This window comes from Urocitellus parryii, chromosome 15 (genome assembly GCF_045843805.1).
Source record: "Urocitellus parryii isolate mUroPar1 chromosome 15, mUroPar1.hap1, whole genome shotgun sequence".
NCBI lineage: Eukaryota > Metazoa > Chordata > Mammalia > Rodentia > Sciuridae > Urocitellus > Urocitellus parryii.
Genome location: NC_135545.1, coordinates 10,227,733 through 10,247,696, shown reverse-complemented (window position 1 = coordinate 10,247,696; position 19,964 = coordinate 10,227,733). Strand labels below are relative to the sequence as shown.

Sequence of the window (19,964 nt, the reverse complement as noted above, 5' to 3'; positions counted from 1 at the left end):
AGAGATGATGAAAACCTGGAGTGTCCAAGGGGAGAATAAGACTATCAGGACACGGGATCTGCAAGAGTTAGGGGGCCTGGGCCTCAGAGAGACAGACACTGAGGTGTGAACTCCATGGAGCAGGGAGTGTGTGGCAGGAATCTGTCCCAGGACCCCTTCCTGGAAGAGCAATCTTAGAGATTCATCCCAAGATGGGTGGTGGCTCCCTCCCCTTCCCTCCTTTTTCCATAGGCCTGCAGAGCTGAGCTTCTGGAGGGAGGGCCCCCAGCGCTTCGTGATGAGAGGGACAAAGACCAGAGGCCGGCAGAAAACCCAGATCAGACCCACAGCCCTGCATCCTGGCTGCTGCGCTCATCCCCCAGTCGGGCTCTGGGCTTCCGCTGTGGGGGTGGCCAGTGTGATTAATGCAACTAATTAATTAACCAAGTGGCTGAGGCAGCCACTGAGGCCACTGCTTAGAGCACATGGCTTTCAAGGCCTGCTGGAGTGCGGCCACACCCTGTCCCGAGTTTTGTAGGTTTGTCGGGGGCACGCCAAGCCCTGAGGACTCAAGAGCTCATTTCCTCCCTTAGACCCAGAAGTCCAGGCCCCAGTCTCCTCCAGGGTTCCATGAGTCACTGTGACCTTCCTCTGTGCCTTGGTCGTCCCTCCCTGCGTCTCAAGTTCTCAGATTCTGTATCTCTGTCCCCTGAAGTTCTTCCCTGGGCTTCCCAAATGACCTGGGCAGCCCCCACTCTGCTGGGCCCCGTTCACAAAAAAAGGAAGTGTGTGTAGAGACCCAAGTGACACTTCTATAAAGCTATCATCAGCTTGGCTTGCCCAGGGAAGCAGAGGAGGGGTGTTCCCACAGCCACACTCTGTCCCCTCCCTGGCTGTGGTGCCCTGTCCCTATCAGGGTCAGGACATGGGCTCCCTCCCAGCAGTGTGCTGGCAGCTGGGACCCTAACTCCAGGCCAGCCTCCTCCTGTGGGCATGTCGCCTGCCTCCACCTAGCATGCAGACCCACCCCCACCCGCCCAGCCTGTCAGCTTCAGGTCCCAAGCATTCTAACTGAGCACTCCCCGTCTCCTAACCCCAGGGGCACTCCTGTCCTGGGTCTGAATCTGTTGCCAGTCGGGCTCCTCCTCTGGTTCCTGCCCCACTCTATTCTGTGGGATCTTTCTAAACCACAGCCTAACCCCGTTCCTCCCCCAGGTTATAACCCTCCATGGCTCCCCAGTGCCCTCAGAAAAAACGTCCAAACCTTAGCTCAACCCCTGCCTGTGTGATCTAGCACTTTGATTCCTTATTCTGCGTCTTCATCCGGCTCGTTTATGGAGCGCCTCCAGGATGCCAGGCACTGTTCTAGGCTCTGGGATATAGTAATGAACAAGATGGACGAAGATCTCTGCGCGTGGCATTGATACTGTGCGGGGAGAAAGAGAGTTCTGCACAGCGTGGTGATCAGGGCCAAGAGGAAGAAGAACGCAGGACGGAGGGAGTCCTCATTATTGTCGATACTGTGGTCAGGGAATGTCTCCTGCGCAAAATGGCAGAAGGAAGTGAGGGAAGAGCCACGGGGCCAGGGAGGAAAACAGTGTACAGCCCAGGCAGGACGAGCCTTGAGCCTCGCATTGTTGGAGTAAAGTGGAAAAACCAGTGTGGCTGCTGCAGGGGAGCCCGGAGAGAGGGTGGGAGATGAGGTCAGGCAGGGGGAGGCCTGCGCCTGTCATCCCATTGGCTGGGGAGGCTGAGGCTAGAGGATCAGAAGTTCAAGGGCAGCCTCAGCAACTTAGGGAGACCTTGTCTCTAAATAAAGATAAAAAGAACTGGGGATGTGGCTCCGTGGTTAAGCGCCCCTGGGTTCAATCCTGGAACCAAAAAAAAAGAAAAGAGGGCTGGGGCTGGGGCTCAGTGGTAGAGCGCTCGCCTCGCATGTGTGAGGCCCTGGGTTCTGTCGCCAGCACCATGTAAAATAATCAAATAAATATAAAGATTGTGTCCATCTACAACTAAAAGAAAAGAGAGAGAGAGAGAGAGAGAGAGAGAGAGAGAGAGAGAGAGAGGGGCGATGGCTGAGAATGGGCAGCGCTTTGTGGGTCCCTTTGCTCTAATGAGGAGAGAGCCACAGGCAGGATCTGAGCAGACCTTCCGGCAGGCTCCTCCTGGCCTCCTGTGGGGCACATCTGAGGGGCAGCTGCCATCTGCCAGGTGGGAGGTGCTAGTGGATTAGAACCCGGGACTTCCTGATGGAATCCATGCAGGGGCAGAGAAAGAGAAGTCCAGCTCCAAGACTGCCATCTTGAGCCCTACTGAGGCAGAGATGCCTTCAAAATGGATTGTGTGGTCAGACATGGTGGTACACCCCTATAATCCCAGCAACTCAAGAGGCTGAGGCAGGAGGATTGCAAGTTTGAGGCCTGGGTTCTGCACAAGGTCCTGGGTTCAATCCCGAGCAACACTCACACCCCTCCAAAAATCAAAATCTCTGGGATGAAAGAGTACTCAGATGAACATTTATAAGTTAAAGTACTTGTACCAGCAAGAAGCTAGACTAACAATCAAATTAGGTAGTAGGAAGGAAAAATATGTAGGAGCAGATATATATGAAATAGAAAAGGAAAAATACAGCCAGAAGTTGATTAAAAATCAAGTCTTGGGCTGGGGATGTGGCTCAAGCAGTAGCGCGCTCGGCTGGCATGCGTGCGGCCCGGGTTCCATCCTCAGCACCACATACCAACAAAGATGTTGTGTCCGCCCAGAACTAAAAAATAAATATATATATAAAAAAATCAAGTCTAATCAAGAAAAAAGCAAGAACACAAAAATTAATAGCAATGGGAAGGGAGCTATCCAAATAAGGCTACAGATGCTAGCAATGGATTCAGTAACATTGCAGTTGTCTGTCAGCACGTGTGGTGGCCTATGGGACATGGTCTATGTCAGAGGAGGACTTGTGCTGCTGAGAAGAAAGCGTACTCAGGCACTGATGGATGAAATAGTCCATGTATGTCTGTTAAGTCTAAATCATCAATTGTATTTTTTACTTCTATGTCTTCTTGATTTCGTTTTTGTTTGAGGCTCTCTGCAGGGGTGACAGAGGCATGTTAAAGTCACCCAGAATTATTGTGTTGCGGTCTGTTTGATTCTTAAAAATGAGAAGGGTCTGATGCACGTGGATGCTCCATTGTTTGGGGCATTATTTACGATTGCTGTGTCTTGCTGATGTATGGTTTCCTAAAGCGCCATGAAGTGGCCTTCTGTCCCTTCTGATTCTTTGGCTTGACGTCCACTTTATCTGATACGAGGGTGGAAGCCCCTAGTTGTTGATGGATCCATTCTTCCGCCTTCATGTGGCCTGCCTCTTAAGGACCGATTTCGTAGGCGTTTCAAGTCCCAGAAAGGGACCCGCAGGCTGTGGGCTGTGTCAGTCTGGACTTGGGCTTCCGGGGGTGGTCTCCTCCAGGATACCTTCTGACTTCCCTTCCTCAGGCGGGTCAAGACCTGCCACCTCAGTCACCGTGACGTTCTTTCGTGTTGGTAATCATTGCACAATGTTTATCTCCACTGGAGTCTCAGCCCTGAGAACAGCACCTGATTTGTCCTGTCACTTCTGTGGCTTCTGACCAAGCACAGGGACTGGGTCAGTGTTTATTGAGCCTCTGTTGAGTGCCAGGCCCAGATGTTGGAGCTGGGGGCAGAGCAGGGGGTAAGACAGATGACTCCCTGTCCTTGGGGGGGCTAACCCTTGGACCCCAAGACTGTTCGCTGAGCAACTATTTGTGTCTTGGATTGCCTGTGTCACGAACAGCAATTTTCTTTTTCTTTTTTTTTTAAACGTCTTATTTTACCCTCATTTACTTCTCTTTATTTTTAAGCTGATTCTCTTCTGTTCCCCTCTCTCTGAGCCCTCCCTCTCAGTTTCCAAATTCTAAATGTCACAGTTATAACTCTTTGGTGTTTATTTGTTTTTTGTTTGTTTGTGGTGGAGGGATAGTTGTTTTAAATGTGAACCAACGTGAATTAGCAACCTTCATGGAAGGGTCTAGATTGCCCATCAGAAAAATCCAGACCAGCTCGGGCACTGTGGCCCACGCCTGCAATCCCAGCCACTCAGGAGGCTGAGGCAGGAGGATCACAAGTTCGAGGCCAGCTGCAGCAACTTTGTGAGACCTTGTCTCAAAATAAAAAATAAAAGGGCCGGGCATGCAGCTCAGGGGCAGAGCCCCGGGGTCAATTCCCAGCATAACAGAAAGGCAGAACCTACCATGGAGACCCTGCAAGGCCCTGTAGCCGCAGGCAGCTGCCAGTTGAGCTGGTCTTGGCGCCAGGGCTTAGGAAGGAAGATCCTCACCCAGATTCTCGCGGGAACCCTGGGGGGCGGGGCTTGAACACCCCAGTTTTACCGATGGAGGAACTTAGGCTGGAAGAAGCTTCCCCCAGGGCTGGGGATGTGGCTCAAGCGGTAGCGCGCTCGCCTGGCATGCGTGCGGCCCGGGTTCGATCCTCAGCACCACATACCAACAAAGATGTTGTGTCCGCCGAGAACTAAGAAATAAATATTAAAAATTCTCTCTCTCTCTCTCTGTCTCTCCTCTCTCACTCTCTCTTTAAAAAAAAAAAATAAAAAGAAGAAGCTTCCCCCAGCTGGCTAGGGACAGAGCTGGCTAGGGACAGAGCTGGCCGGAAGCCCCTGTTGAGTGGTCCCCAGGCGCCATGCTCTGTGGTTCCCCAGAGCAGCAGCGAGGCCATTTCCACCTGGAGTCGTCGTGGAGCTGGTGTGGGATGACTGGCTTCTTACATGAAGTCCCTGGGACTGTCCCTGTCCAAGGAACTGCTTCCACTGGGACCCCTTCCTCAGGGTCACCTGACAGTGTTCCCTAGTTCCTGGGTGGGGACAGGCAGAGGGAGCCAGGCAGCTCTTGCCCTCGATGTGGGTCCCATGCCCTTGCCTGGCCTCACCTCCGCTGTCAGGGCCTCCTGTAATTACCAGACCTCACGGTGTTTATTTGCCAAGCTCTGATCTGAGTTTCCTGTGTCCCTGTGCCGTGCTCTACAAACACTCTTTGATCCTCAGAACAACCCTGGGAGGTGGGGACCATTATTATCCTAATTTTATACCTGGGAAATGGCACTGAGAGGTTAAGTGACTTGCCCAAGGTCACACACCAGCGGAGTCAGGATCTGAACCCTCTGGTCTTTGGTCTGTGCTCCTGTGTGCTGCCTGGCAGAGCAGGGCCATCCTTCCTGTCCCTGTTCTCATTAAAATGAGAAGAAAGGGCTGGGGCACTAGGCACTCCTGGTTAGAGCACCTCCTAGCAGCACAAGGCCGGGGTTCTGGGGACTGGGGACGAACCTGGCACACCCAAGCCGAGGGCTCATTGAGGAAGGGAAAATGTATCACTGTAAAGGGAGAAAGTGAAGACTATTCTCATATTTAAAATGCTTTAAAATTTCTTTGGTGATATATAGATATATATAGATATAAAGATATATTCCCCCTCCCAGGGCTGGGGATGAACCCAGAGCCTCACACATGCCAGGCAACTGCTCTACCACTGAGCCTCATCCCCATCACTTTTTTTTTTTTAATATATATTTTATTTAGAGACAGGGTCTCCCTGAGTTGCTTAGGGGCTCTCTGAGTTGCTGAGGCTGGCTTTGAACTTGCGATCCTTCTCCTCAGCCTCCTAAACTGCTGAGATTACAGGCGTGCACCGCTGCTCCCAGCTCCCAGCTGTTTTTTATTGATTACTTTTAGAGGATTATTTACTCCATTTTATAATGAAAAATTTCGAACATATGGGTATAAGTCAGAATAATGGCCCGAGAGCCCCCTCATAGACAGGACATTTCAGTCACTGCTATCTATACATTCTAGGAAAATACTTTTTTTTTTTCTTTTTTTAACATCTTATTTTACTTTAATTTACTTCTCTCTTTTTATATTTATTTATTTAAGGTGTAGATGGACACAACACAATGCCTTTATTTTTATGTGGTGCTGAGGATTGAATCCGGGTCCTGCCCGCACTAGGCAAGCGCTCTACCGCTTAGCCACAATCCCAGCCCAACTTCTCTTTATTTTATTTTTATGTGGTGGTGCCAAGGAGCGAACCCAGTGCCTCATGCGTGCTAGGCCAGCACTCTACCACTGACCACAATCCTAGCCCCTAGGAAAAAAAGATTTTCTACACAACTACAATTTGATTTTCACACCTAAGAGTATTGACAGTAATTTCCATAATCATATATAATCTAGTTGTGATCTTGTGAAATATTTATTTGATCTTCCTCTGATTCCTGGCAAACAATTCCTAAAATCCTCATAGTGTCTTATTCCATGCGAAAGAGCTGACTTACTGGATGCGGTGGCCCAGATCTGTGATCCCAGCAATTTAGGAGGCTGAGGCTGGAGGATTGTAAATTAGAGGCCAGTCTCATCAATTTAGCAAGACCCTGTCTCAAAATAAAAATAAAGAAGGGGGGGCTGGGGTTGTGGCTCAGCGGTAGTGCACTTGCCTGGCATGTATGAGGCACTGGGTTCAATTCTCAGCACCACGTAAAAATAAATAAAGGTCTATCAACAACTAATAAATAAATAAATAAATAAAATAAAGAAGGGCTGAGGATGAGGCTCAATGGTAGATTGTCTCGTACTGAAAGAAAGAAAGGAAATAAAGGACTGTTGTTGGTCAGTAGATCCCAGGCTTCAGGTTCGGGACTGGTCACCAGAAAGACCAAGGCAGGATTAGAAGGTTGGGACTTTCAGCCCCACCCCCACCTCCATGGATGGGGGAGGGGCAGAGCTGATAAACAACAGTCAATGATGTCATTCATTGTGCCTAAGCAATGAGACTCCCATAAACCTTCCGAGGACTCTGAGCTTCCTGACTGCTGAACTGGAGGGTCCCAGAGGGTGGCGCTTCCCCCGAGCTGTGGAGACCACGCCCACCCCCCAGGCCTCCCCCTAAGCTCCCCTTGGAATCCTTCGAAATAGCTGTCAGAGTAAACCACGCTCCTTTCTCTGAGTTCTGTTGAGCCAGTTGGACAAATGAATGGAGCTCAGGTACAGATCTGTGGTCCCAGTGAGCTCCTGGTTCAAAATTTTTAAAAAGCTAGCTTGGCAATCCCAGAGAGTTTGAGGCTGAGGCAGAAGCAGGAGGATCGCTAGTTTGTTGGAGAGACCCTGTCTTGGGAAAATAAAAAAACTAATAGGGCTAGAGATGTAGCTCAGTGGTAAAGTGCCCCTGAATTAAATTCCTGAAGCCACAAAACAAAACAAACTTAAAAAAAAAAAGAAAGAAAGAAAGAAAGAAATACAGCCGGGCATCTGGGCGCAGTGATGCATGCCTGTAATTCCAGCGCCTCCCGAGACTGAGACAGGAGGATCATGGATTTGAGGCCAGCCTCAGCAATTTAGTGAAGCCCTAAAAACTTAGCAAACCCTGTCTCAAAATGAAAAATAAAAAGGGCTGGGGATGTGGCTCAGTGGTAAAGTGCCCGTGGGTCCAGACCCCAGTACAAAAAAAAAAGTTTCCTTTGTTTTTGTTTGAGAGGGTCTCACTAGTTATGGAGACAGGCCTTGAACTTGATCCGCCTGCCTCAGCCTCCTGAGGTGCTGGGGCTGCAGGTGTGTACACGGTGCCTGTGCAAAAACAATTTGCTGGAACCTGAGGAGGGGACTGTGGTGATCCCAATCTACAGCAAATGAGTCAGGGGTACAGAAGAAACAGCAGGGATCTTGGGAATGAACCCTGGACCTGCGGGGCCACATGCTGTGTTCAGGCCACAGTGTCAGAGCTGAGTGGGGGGCTCCCCACTGGTGTCTGTTGCTGCAGAGTCAATGGTGGCTTGATGTGGCAGGGGGACGGGGAGGACCCATCCATGCCCAGCATCAGAAATGTGTTATGGCCAGGTGCAGTGGCACACGCCTGTAATCCCAGCAGTTTAGGAGGCTGAGGCAGGAGGATCGTGAGTTCAAAGCCAGCCTCGGTAACTTAGTGAGGCCCTAAGCAATTTAGCAAGACCCTGTCTCTAAATAAAATCTAATAAGGGCTGGGGGTGTGGCTTGGGGGTTAAGCGCCACTGAGTTGAATTCCTGGTACCAAAAAAAAAAAGACAAACGTGAGTGTGTGTGTGGGGAAACTGGTCACAGTGTGTGTCTGCTGCTCACTAGTTCAGACCCCAATTCCCCTAACCTTCCTCAGAAAGTAACTGGCTTCTTTGGCGGAAGAGCCTCCTCCGTCCCACCCGGGCCAGTCCCCCCTGCGTACCCCGGCCCAGCCTGGCTGGAGGTCCTCTCTACCTGACCTGTCCCCCTCCTCTCCCCAGGAGCCCAGGATGTGCGTGTTCAGGTGCTACCAGAGGTGCGGGGCCGCCTGGGAGGCACCGTGGAGCTGCCGTGCCACCTGCTGCCACCCACCTCGGAAGTGCGCATCTCTCAGGTGACCTGGCAGCGCCTGGATGCAGCGGCCGTGGCGGCCTTCCACCCCTCCTACGGCGTCCACTACCCCAGCCCGCAGTCCAGCAAGGAGCGACTGTCCTTCGTCAGAGCTGGGCAAGGCGCAAAGGCAGACCTGTGGGATGCCACGCTGGCCTTCCAGGGACTGATGGTGGAGGACGAGGGCAACTACACCTGCGAGTTCGCCACCTTCCCCAACGGCACGCGCCGGGGGGTGACCTGGCTGAAAGTCATAGGTGAGCTGCGCGGGTGCAACCGGAACAATCCCCCACCTGTCTGTTTTTTCTCTGTCTCAGCTGGTGACTTTCCTCCCGTACTCAGTCAGTCGACAGACGCCCATGGAGCACCTACTGTGTGCCCCATGCTTTTCCACATGCCAAGGATACCACAGCCAACAAGGCATTCTTCCAACACTTTACTGAGCATCTACTATGCCCAGGCACCCTCCTGGGCTCTGGGGAGAAAGCAGTTAAGACAGGACTCCCTGTGCTGTAAGGGCTCCCACTCCGGACAGGGGGCGCCAGCGAGTAAACCATAGAACAAAACTAAGAGAGTAAGTCGGCCTGTGCAGTGGCGCCTGCCTATAATCCCAGCATCTTGGGAGGCTGAGACAGGAGGATGGCGAGTTCAAAGTCAGCCTCAGCAATTTACCAAGGTCCTAAGCAACTTAGAGAGATCCTGTCTCAAAATAAAAAAAATAAAAGGGGCTGTGGATGTGGCTCAGTGGTTAAGTGCCTCTTGAGTTCAATCCCTGGTACAAAAAAAAAAAAAAACCACTCCCAGACTCTTGACTCCAGCGGGAGGGACCTGGGAAGGCGGCTGGTCAAGACTGCTCTTTCTCACTGACTCTTGGAAATCCCCCAGGATGCCACCTTCCCTCAGCAATTTTCTGAAGCCACATCACTCTGGATGCTTTATTTTCCCCTTCTCAGCCCCAGAGAGTCGGAAGCCACCCTCTCCCCTCCCTGGGTAGTGCTTCCCTCTGCAAGGAGCCCTGAATCATGACTGTTTGCATAACAGCTCTGCTCCCACCTCGGTGGAAGTCTCTCTTCTTGTGCAATCATTTGTTCTGTCCAAGAGAACAAATACTGCAGTAGCCAGGCTCAGGAGGCTGAGGCAGGAGGATCTCAAGTTCAAAGCCAGCCTCAGCAAAAGCGAGGCACTAAGCAACTCAGTGAGACCCTGTCTCTAAATAAAATACAAAATAGGGCTGGGGATGGGGCTCAGTGGTCGAGGGCCCTGAGTGCAATCCCTGGTACCAAAAAAAGAGAGAGAGAGTTTCCAAGGGCCCGGTCTCTAGTAGGGGCCTTGCCTAGCTTGCACTTGGCCTTCAGTTTCATCCCAGCACTGCAAAATTAATGAGTTAGTTAATTAATTAATTAATAATAAAGGGTGTGCTGGGGTTGTGGCTCAGTGGTAGAGCGCTCGCCTAGCACATGCGAGATGCTGGGCTCCATCCTCAGCACCACATAAAAGTAAATAAATAAAGGGATGTGTCCATCTACAACTAAAAATAATAACAGTAATGATGATGAAGGAGCGCCCGGGGACACTCCCTAGGCACAAGGCAATATGGGAACAGAGAATGAAGCAGCCAGGCCCTCCCTCTCGGAAGAGCAGGTGACACATGAGCCACTATGAAGAGAAAGGCAGACAGGTCAGAGGCCTGGGCTGCTGTCCCCCACCCGGAACTGGGCAGGTGTGGGGACCGAGGGGTGGCGGGTGGGGAGTTCCTGGAACCCTCAACTGAGGCAGCCCCAGCTGGGCTCCCTGAGCCAGGCGTCTCCCAGCGGCAGGTGGAAGCTGTGGGCTCCTGAGGGTCCCAGGGACCCTCCATAGACTGGGTGGGAGGGCAGCCCGAGGTGGCAGGAGGACCCGATGGATGGGACAGTCAGGGCGGCTGGGCCCCTCAGTGGGCGCCAGCGGCTCTCCTCCCTTCTTCCTTCCTTCAACCTGGACATGCCGATCTCTGATCCACCAACAGTCCACCAGGGAGGGGACTCCCGTTGTCCCCATCTGACCTGAGATGAAACTGAGACGCGGCAAGGTGCCTGTCCCCAGCCCCCGCCTGTGAGCAGCAGAGCTGGGACTGGAACCGCCAGCATCCGCAGTGACGCGCTCTGCTCCTCTCCCAGCTCAGCCTCAGAACCGCGCCGAAGCCCAGGAGGTCACCTTCAGCCTGGAGCCCATGCCCGTGGCCCGCTGCGTCTCCTCCGGGGGCCGCCCGCCTGCCCGGATCACCTGGATCTCCACCCTGGAAGGGGAGGCCAGAGAGAGCCAGGAGCCGGGGCCCTCACCAGGCACAGTCACGGTCACCAGCCGCTACACTTCGGTGCCCTTGGGCCAGGTGGATGGGGTCACGATCACTTGTAAAGTGGAGCATGAGACCTTGGAGGAGCCGGTCCTGCTGCCCGTGAAGCTCTCCGTGCGCTGTGAGTGCCCCTGAGGGGACCCCGCCCCCCAACACCGTCTACACTGCTTGCATTGGCTCCTTGACCCCATCCTGCACTGCCCTCCTGCCCACTGTCTATACTGGCTCCTGGGACCAGCTTCTTGTGTCCACGCTGACTTCACAGGGCTCTTGCCACGTAGCCCCCATGGGTCAGCTGAGGTGGGCGTGGAGGGGAATTTCTCCCAGTTCTGCATCCAGTGACGTCTGGTTGGTAGTGAGATCAGCCTTGGGGTTACACACAAGGAAGCTGCCAGATACGTTGGGGTTTTTCTTTCTCCACTGCAGAGATCTGGGGTTTTTATTTGTCTGGGGGGTACCAGGGATTGAGCTCAGGGGCCCTTGACCACTGAGCCACATCCCCAACCTTGTTTTGTATTTTATTTTGGGACAGGGTCCCACTGAGTTGTGTAGGGCCTTACTAAATTGCTGAGACTGGCCTTGAACTTGGTATCCTCCTACTTCAGCCTCCCGAGGTCCTGGGATCACGGGTGTGTGCCACCATGCCTGCCCAGAGATCTGGTTTTTAGCATTCACCTACCCCCAACATCACCCAGTGCCCTGACTGTCCTTCCCAACTGTCCTGGGCCATGGTCTACGCTGTCCTCCCAACAGTGTCTACCCTGTTTCCCACACTGTTGAGGTCGTCTCCCAGGGACACTGTCTAGAGTGACTCCCAGGGAAGTCTGTGCAGACTCCTGCTCCCCAGCATTGTTTACTTTGGCCTCTCTGGGCTGTTGGTTCTGACCCCTCCCAATGTGTTTTTTCTAAGACAGTTCCTCCAGAAACTGCCCACGGTGATACCCCAAAATGTCACCCAGAGAGGCACCTTCAGCACTCTTCACAGACCCTGGCAGATACTAACTGTACCAAGAGTCTGCTCACTGTCCACACCCACCCCATGCCCCAATCACTTTAGGTACTCCAACTGGCCAGGCCATGCCTACATTTACACTTGCTCCCCAACCTGGTCTACACTGGCTCCCTGGGGCCACGGTCATCTGCACAACATGTGCACAGGCTTCCCCGAGCCTCGTCTATACCAGTCTTCCCATTGTCTATGCGGGCGGGCAGGCACTGTTTGCCATCTCCCTCCCATGTTGTCCACTCTGGGCATGTGAGAAATACATACATGGGCTGGGACACAGCTCAGTTGGTCGAGTGCTTGCCTTTGCATGCACAAGGCCCTGGGTTCAATCCCCAGCACCACAAAAACAAACAAACAACAACAACAAAAAAAAAACCATCACATACAGCTGGGTACAGTATGTATATGTAATTCCAGCTACTTGGGAGGCTGAGGCAGGAGGATCCCAAGATTGAGGCCAGTCTCAGCAACTTAGAAAGACCCTGTCTCAAAATTAAAATAGAGACTGGGGCAATGGTAGCCCAATGGTACAATCCCTAATGGGGGGCATGGGGGAGTAGTGCACATACCACACACACGTTATCTGTGGTGGCTCCTTGGACACCAGCAGCCCTGAATAATAATGTCCTCAAAGTTTCCTACAGTGGCCTTAGCGGAGACAGCCCAGGCACCCATTGTGTCCCCTGGTGGGCCCCTTGCTACCACTTCTTTTCTAGGATTCCTGTCTAGTAGCTAATCTGTCCACCGCTCTGGGATCATGCCTGTCTCTGAGCCAGTGCCCCATTTCCTCCAGACCCCCCCGAGGTCTCCATCTCTGGCTACGATGACAACTGGTACCTCGGCCGTAGTGAGGCCACCCTGATGTGCAATGTCCGCAGCAACCCAGAGCCCACGGGCTACGACTGGAGCACGTGAGTGAGAGGACCCAGAACCTGGGCCTGAGGGAGGAGGCTGGGCAGTCGGGGTCCCGGGTTAAGCCCGATCACTGGACCCTGGGTCTTCAGGACAGGCCTGTGCTCCCGGTGGACCCTGCCGCGCCCCTTACCTGACCTTCCACCCCCAGGATTTCGGGCACCTTCCCAGCCTCAGCTGTCGTCCAGGGCCCCCAGCTGCTGGTCCACTCAGTGGACCGACTGGTCAATACCACCTTCATCTGCACCGTCACCAACGCTGTGGGCACAGGCCGCGCCGAGCAGCTCGTCTTAGTCCGAGGTAAGTGGGTCTTGGGGCTGAGTGTGAAGACCCCCGTCTGCTTCTGTCGTTTCTCCCAGGTTTGGGGCCACTTTGGGCGAGGCCGTGCTGCTGCCCTGGGCAGGATGGGGTACACACCCGGCTCGCTGCCCTGTGGGCGCTGCCCTGTGGGCCTTGAGGTGCCACAGGGGTATGAACAGCGTGAGGAGGTCGAGGCCTGGGCAGGGCCTGGCGGGAAGCTACTCCAGGCACAGCCCCGACACGGTGAGGCCAGAAACAGAAACCCACGGCCGCTGCGCCACTAGGAACGCAGACAGGCCCCAGAAGCGGGCCAGAAGGGAGAAGCAGGAGCCGGGGCCCGGGATAGAGACAGGGCCACATCATCACGGTCTAGCCACACACTTGGGGACAGGCAGGACTGTCACATGCCTGGAGACAGCCACATGGGCGCCCACAGCCGAGAACAGAGTACCTCCCGTCAGGAGCATGCCAGCAGGGTCTGCACACAGGGGACACTGTGGCTGGGAGTTCTGGGGCAGGGAAGAGGAGAAATCCAGACAGACACCAGCCTGGGTATCACCCACACACCAGACCTATTGTCACCAAGACACTCTGGAGAGAGCAGTGGCACCAGCCAAGACACACTGAATAAGGCCAGTGACACTGGTCAGAGCCCTTGAGACTTTGCACATGCCTAGAAAGAGCCACTCTTAGAAGCACCTCGTGGATGACTGTCCCCGCAGCTTGCCTGTGCAGACACTCATTTCGGGAATGGTGGCCCTAACAGGGCAGCAGAGCCCCCTAGAAACACAACCAAAGATAGAGGGACCTGCTCCCAGGCACGGCCTGTCCCTGTGGCACAGACACAGCCAGAGACAGACCCCCACCTGCCTATGCAGAGAGTCCAGACGCTGGCCTGGGAGGTGGGCCGCGCTGCCTTAGGATCACTGTCCCACGCGACAGACCCCGAGGGACAGCACACCATCATACCTGGAAGGAGACACACAACACAGGACAGCAGTCCACATGCAGAAACCTCAGACGTGGGTGCCCCGAAGACACCACGGACGTCCTGGGAGGCGCCTGCTCCCTAAAACTATCCAGAAACTCAGTTATGAAGAGTCTTTTATTCATTTATTTATTTTTAAAATTTTTTAATTTTTAAAAATATTTTCTTTTTAGTTGTAGCTGGACATAATACCTTTATTTATTTATTTTTTATGTGGTACTAAGGATCGAACCCAGGGCCTCATATGTGTGAGGCAGGCGCTCTGCCACTGAGCCCCAGCCCCAGCCCTTCTTTTTTGGGGGAGGGGGTACTAGGGATTGAACCCAGGGGTATTTTATCACTGAGCCACACCCCCAGCCCTTTTTATCTTTTATTTTGAGACAGGGTCTCACTAAGTTGTTGAGGCTGGTCTTGAACTTGCCATCCTCAGCCTCCCGAGTAACTGGGACCATAGGCATGTGCCACTGTGCCCCACCAGAGATTCTCATTTAATAGGTCATCCTCTGGCAAATATTTGCTGAGGTCGCCTGTTTGCCAGGAGTTCTTGTTGATGTTGGGGGTACAGTGGTGACATCAAAGGTGCCATCCCTGAGGCATGCCTAGAGGAGACCAAGCTGGAACATACCCAGCCCCTCCACCCTGAGAAATGCCCTAGAAACAGATGTCCCTGCCCACCCTCAGGAGGCACAGGCTCACTTAGGAAGAGTCTGCCGTACACGGGACACCCTGCCCACACGGATCATCGTCAGGAGAAACGCTGGGCGCTTCTTCATTCCCCCAAGGGCAGCCACAGACCCATGATAGTTAACCTCCTCATAAGGACATGCTCCCAGAGATGGCTGCCAGCAGAAATGGGGACACACTCAGCACCTTAGAAATCCAATAGCAGATGAGGAGTGTACCAACACACATTCACACACCCACCCAAGAAGACACTCGGGGCTCTTGGTCACGTTGCTCAAAAAAGAGTCCCACAGCCAGTGTGTGGTGCACACCTGTCATCCCAGCACTTCAAGAGGCTGAGGCAGGAGGATCACAAGTTGGAAGGCAGCCTTAACAACTTAATGAGACCCTGACTCAAAATTTAAAAACTAAAAAGGGCTGGGGATGTAGCTCAGTGGTACAGTACCTCTGGGTTCAATCCCCAGTAATGCAAAAATAAAAAAAGTGGGAGTGTCTCCCAGACACACAGGGACTCAAGTCAGATGCACTGCCAGACTCGGTTCACACCAGCACAAACACAGGTCCTCACATTCTGCCACCACGGGACAGATGTCTCTAGGGAGGCTCAGCACCTTTGACCAACAGACACATGAGCAGACTTGGCCCTGGCTCCAGAGCGCCAGAGCTCCACCCCAGAGACAGCAGGCACTCCAGCTCAGCGAGGACCGTGGGCAGGTGCTGCTGACCGTTGGTCCCAGTAGAGTCGTGCTTCACGCCCCAGCTCAGCATGTAGGTGCAGGTACAGTGGCATCTGTGGGGACTGGTTCCTGGAGCCCTGAGGATGGCCAGGTGGTATATGAAGTGGCCTGATGTTCGCACCGGGCCTATGCACAGCCTCATGTGCCCTTGAAATCATCCTGAGATAACTTGTAAGACGTGTCCAAGCTTCGTAGGTAGGATTACGCTGTCATTGAGGGCATCATGGCAAGAAAGGTCTGGCCAGTGTTCAGTACAGATTTTGTGTTGTTTCAGTGAAGGGCTGAAACCCAGGGTCATGTGCGTGCTGGGCCAGCGCTCAACCACTGAGCCACATCCCTGTCGCCACCCCCCAACCTCGGTTTTTCTTTTCTTTTACTTTTTTTTTTTTTGCAGGGGGGTACCAGGGATTGAGCTCAGGGGCACTCGCCCACTGAGCCCATCCCCAGCCCTATTTTGTGTTTTATTTAGAGACAGGGTCTCATTGAGTTGCTTAGTGCCTCGCTTTTGCTGAGGCTGCCTTGGAACTCGTGATCCTCCTGCCTCAGCCTCCCTAGCTGCGCGCAGCTTCCCCAGGCCTTTTTATTTTTTATAAACTCATTAAAGTTGCCCCAGCTGGCCTTGAAATTGCAATCCTCCCATCTCAGTCTCCCATCTCAGTCTCCTAGAAATGTACACGTGCCCCACGGCACCTGGGCCTACTTTTCTTTTTTTTTTTATAATGCGGAATGCAGGTCACTAACCTGATTTGCCAGCTACTGGGTCATGACCCCTTGTTGGCAAACACCATCCTAGGGCTGGGGTGGAGCTCAGCAGTGGCCTGCTGGCCTGGCATGCACCAGGCCCTGGGTTCCTCCCAGCACCTCTGTTGCCAGGCTGGGCAACAGAGCGGGACCCTATCTCAAAACCAAAAATAATAAATAAATAAAAGAAACCACCAAGAACAGACAGAAGCCTCAGCGCCAGGACCCCAGCCCCCCTGTGTGCAGGGGCACAGGGGGGTCTGTCTGTGGGAACGAAGCCCCCGTCTCCCTCGGGCCGGCACACGGGGGTGGGAAGGGGTACGTGAGAGGACCCGCTGGCAACTGTCTCTGTCCTTGGTGGGGTGCCAGAGCCCCCTTCCTCCTCCCTCCTTTCCTTTCCTCCTCGTCCCCCACCCACCCCCGGCTCCATTTCCGCCTCAGCTGTCCCTCCCCCAGTGCCCTGCTCGGCCACTGCAGGATGCCCCCAGGAAGCCAGGAGGTGGCTTTGACATGCTGGGGCCCCATAGCCCAGGGAGACAGGGCCACTGCCACCTGGTCACCCCCCCCACACACGTAGGAACTATTAGGGCCCTGCCCCCCTCAGACGGCCAGAGCTGTGGAGTCACCCGGCCCCACGCTCAGAACCAGCGGGGACCTGACCTCAGAGTTTCCAGAGGCCCCAGCTCGCGCTGGAGGTGGCTGCCAACACAGGCAGCTGGGTCCCCGCTGGTGAGCAGGGTGGCCGGGTGTGGGAGTCTGCTGTCCCCTGCCCTCCCGCTGCCGGGTGCCAGGTAGAGGAGCTCTCTGTGGCTGTGTCCCCGGGGGACTCTGGGTCTCGGCTGGTGGTTGCAGTTCTCTTTTGCACCCCGGAATCTGAGCCGGGCCTGGGCGCCAGCGAGCGCTTCACCACGCCTCTGGCCAACGGCTTCAGTCTTTGAGGGTCACTGCGGGCCTGAGTCGTGTCCCCAGAGCGCCAGGTGGCAGCCCCGCCTGCCGGGTGCCCGCCGGAGCCAGGGGTGCAGACGTTCCTCGTCCCCCCTCCAGTCAGTCACCCCCTAACCCTCGCGTCTTGGGTGTCCCCTCGCCCCAGATGGCTTTCTTGACCTGGTGTCCCCCTCTCTCTCTCCCCCCTCCCCCCCTCCTTCTCTCTCCTCAGACACCCCCCAGGCCTCCTCCCGAGACGCGGGTCTCCTGGTGTGGGGGGCGGTGGGGGGCACACTGCTGGTGCTGCTGCTTCTGGCTGGGGGGTCCTTGGCCTTCATCCTGCTGAGGGTGAGGAGAAGGAAGAGCCCCGGAGGCGGCGGCGGCATCGGAGACAGGGCATCCTACGATCCGAAAGCTCCCATGTTTGGGAATGGGGTCCCCGTCTTCTGGAAACCACCCTCCCCGGGTCCCATGAGGCCAGAGGGCAAGGACGAGGAGGACGAGGAGGAGGATGAAGAGGCGAAGGCGGAGGAGGGCCTCATGCTGCCTCCGTGCCCAGCGCTCAAGGACGACATGGAGTCCCACCTGGACGGCTCCCTCATCTCGCGGAGGGCGGTTTATGTGTGACCCGGGGACGAGAGACGGAGACAACCTCCCCCGGCCCTGCCAGCCAGGGCCGCCGACTGGCCGGACTGTCCGATTGTCTGTCTGTCTGGCCTGGATCCACGCGCTACCTCCCGCTTTCTGGGATTGGAGGGAAGTGGAATCACTCACTGGACTTCTCCTTTCTCCAGGGCTGCATGGGAAGGGGTGGCCCGGGAGCTCAGTGACGGGGACCCAGAGAGGACCCCTCAGAGACTGTTTTTGGCCCTAGCCTGCCTCTAGCCCCGTGACACTCAGGAGTTAATAAATGCCTTGGAGGAAAACTTCAGGGGTGTCTTGTAGTACATTAGACCCCCTCTTTGGGTCCTGGGGAAAGAGTGGGTGGGACGGGGACTACCCAGTCCCAGGGGTTGGGAAAAACTGTACTGGGCCCCCTAGGGGGCAGCCTGTGGGGGCTCAGATCACATGGACGCCCAGGACCCCTGAGGCTAGTGGGACTCGGAATTGGGTCACAGGCTTTGGGGCCTAGAGGCTGGAGTGTTGGGACTTCTGGGTCTCCGGATGGAAGTGGGGTGGCCAGACTGGCTGAAGGCCCAAGTTCACCTGGAAAGCTAGGCTGAGTACCTGGACTCCTGGGCCCTTGGGGGACAGGGGGGTTGGCAGGAGCCAGGGTCCCAATGTCCTGCGTTCAGAGAGAATGTGCGGGCAGAGGGCTGCGGTCTAACTGCAGGCAGCCCAGCCAGGACCTCCTCTGGATTGCTGAGGACCTTAAGAAGGGAGGGCTACTTGCCCTGTCTTGGGGGTCCTTGAGGCTACAGGGCAGCTGTGGTGCTGGGGATCCGTGGAAAGCCTGGCCCTCCCAGTGACCCTTTCCAGCCACCTTCCTCCCCACTTGCTCAGGGCCCAGCCCCAGGGGAGTCTCAGTGATTCAAAGTGGCGTCCCTCCCACTGCCCGGGTGGAGAAGGTCCTCAGCTGCCAGGCTCAGTTTGAGAGAGGAAGGGGCAGGCTTATGGCACTCAGCTCCGGAGCCTCTGGCCTCCCGGAAAAGGGAGCTGGTGTCCAGATCTGCCTCCCAAGACTGTCGTGAGATCCGGCAAGGACACGCGCAGGATGCCCTCGGAGCTGAGGGCCAGCAGGGGACGGACATGCCGCACTTTTTCAGCCTGAGTGGACTCCGCGTGCTCTGCAGCGCCTGGCCCGGCCGTGCTGGAGACACACAGGACCTGGACGCGTGTGGCCCGCACTGCCCTTCGCCCAGTCGGTGAAGACAGAAGAGCCGAACCTGAGGATGACGGTGTGTGTGGATTGAGCAGATCACTCCTTGTCCCCGCGACTCCTTGTCCCCGCGCTCTGAAGCCCTCTAGAGGATGCCCTGCTGGATGCAGACAGCATCCCCTGGGAAGCTCCCTCTCCTCATCTGGACGGTGGGGTTGGTGTCACCGGGACACCATAGGACTCTTCCACCCTTGGGCCTTCCTCTGTTGATGGTCTACCCCACCCCCTGGGAACAGGAGGGCCGCGTTTTCTCTCATCTGGCATGTCACTGAGTGTCCATTCCAAGCCTGCTGTAGACATCTGGCAAACACCTGCTGTGCACCTGACCTTGGGGCTCGGCTCAGGGTTGCAGGGGAAATTGGCAAACAGGTCATTGCTTCAATAACTACTAGGAGAGGTGGATGTGGCCAGTGAGAAGGGAGAATTGGAAGTGAGAATAGGAAGTACTGTGCAATAAGGGAGCCCTGGGGACATGAACTCTCAAGCCCTCCTGCTAGTCTGGAGGAGATTCCATTCCTACCATGAATGGGGGTCTCTGCTCCTGGTCCCAGGATCTCCCCGGCTTCTCTACCTTTAAATTGATCCTCCATCTTCTTCCTTCATCTCTCTCCCCTCCACTTTGCCCAGCCTCACAGTCTCCTTCCTATTCTTTAGAAGAGCCATGAGGCAGGGCTGGGGTATAGCTCAGTAGCAGAACACTTGCCTAGCATGAGCAAGGCCCTAGGTCTAATCCACAGCAGTGCAACAAACTAACCTTTGCACTGGTGGATCCTCTGACTGTAGCACACTCAGATACTCTCATGGCTCACCCTGCTCCTTCTTCAGGTGTTTGCTCAAATGTCCCCTCACAGTACATCCCTGTCTGCACTCCCATCATTCGTTATCACCTTCCTCACTCTGAATTTTTATCCTCTGTCACTGATCCCAACCTGGCATATAAGATGTCACATTGTTTGTTTGCTTTGGCCTCCCTGCCCAACCAGAACTTAAGTTTCATGAGGATGGAGACCAGGCGTGTGTTTCAACGCTCCTCCTCCCA

At 54.8% G+C, this 19,964-nt stretch overlaps 1 protein-coding gene across 2 annotated transcripts in view; it reads left to right on the top strand.

Annotated features, from left to right (window-relative positions):
- Nectin2 (nectin cell adhesion molecule 2) overlaps positions 1-19,964 on the top strand; it is a 28,275-nt gene that overhangs the window by 3,839 nt on the left and 4,472 nt on the right. The window contains exons 2-6 of one of the 2 annotated variants that reach the window (XM_026403795.2): positions 8,314-8,679; positions 10,579-10,875; positions 12,554-12,671; positions 12,824-12,972; positions 17,279-17,943. In XM_026403795.2, the coding sequence (XP_026259580.1) occupies positions 8,314-8,679; positions 10,579-10,875; positions 12,554-12,671; positions 12,824-12,972; positions 17,279-17,673 (1,325 nt within the window). In that variant the 3' untranslated portion in view covers positions 17,674-17,943. Of the gene's footprint in view, positions 1-8,313; positions 8,680-10,578; positions 10,876-12,553; positions 12,672-12,823; positions 12,973-17,278; positions 17,944-19,964 lie in introns of those variants that run through there. The other variant, XM_026403794.2, reaches the window with a different exon arrangement.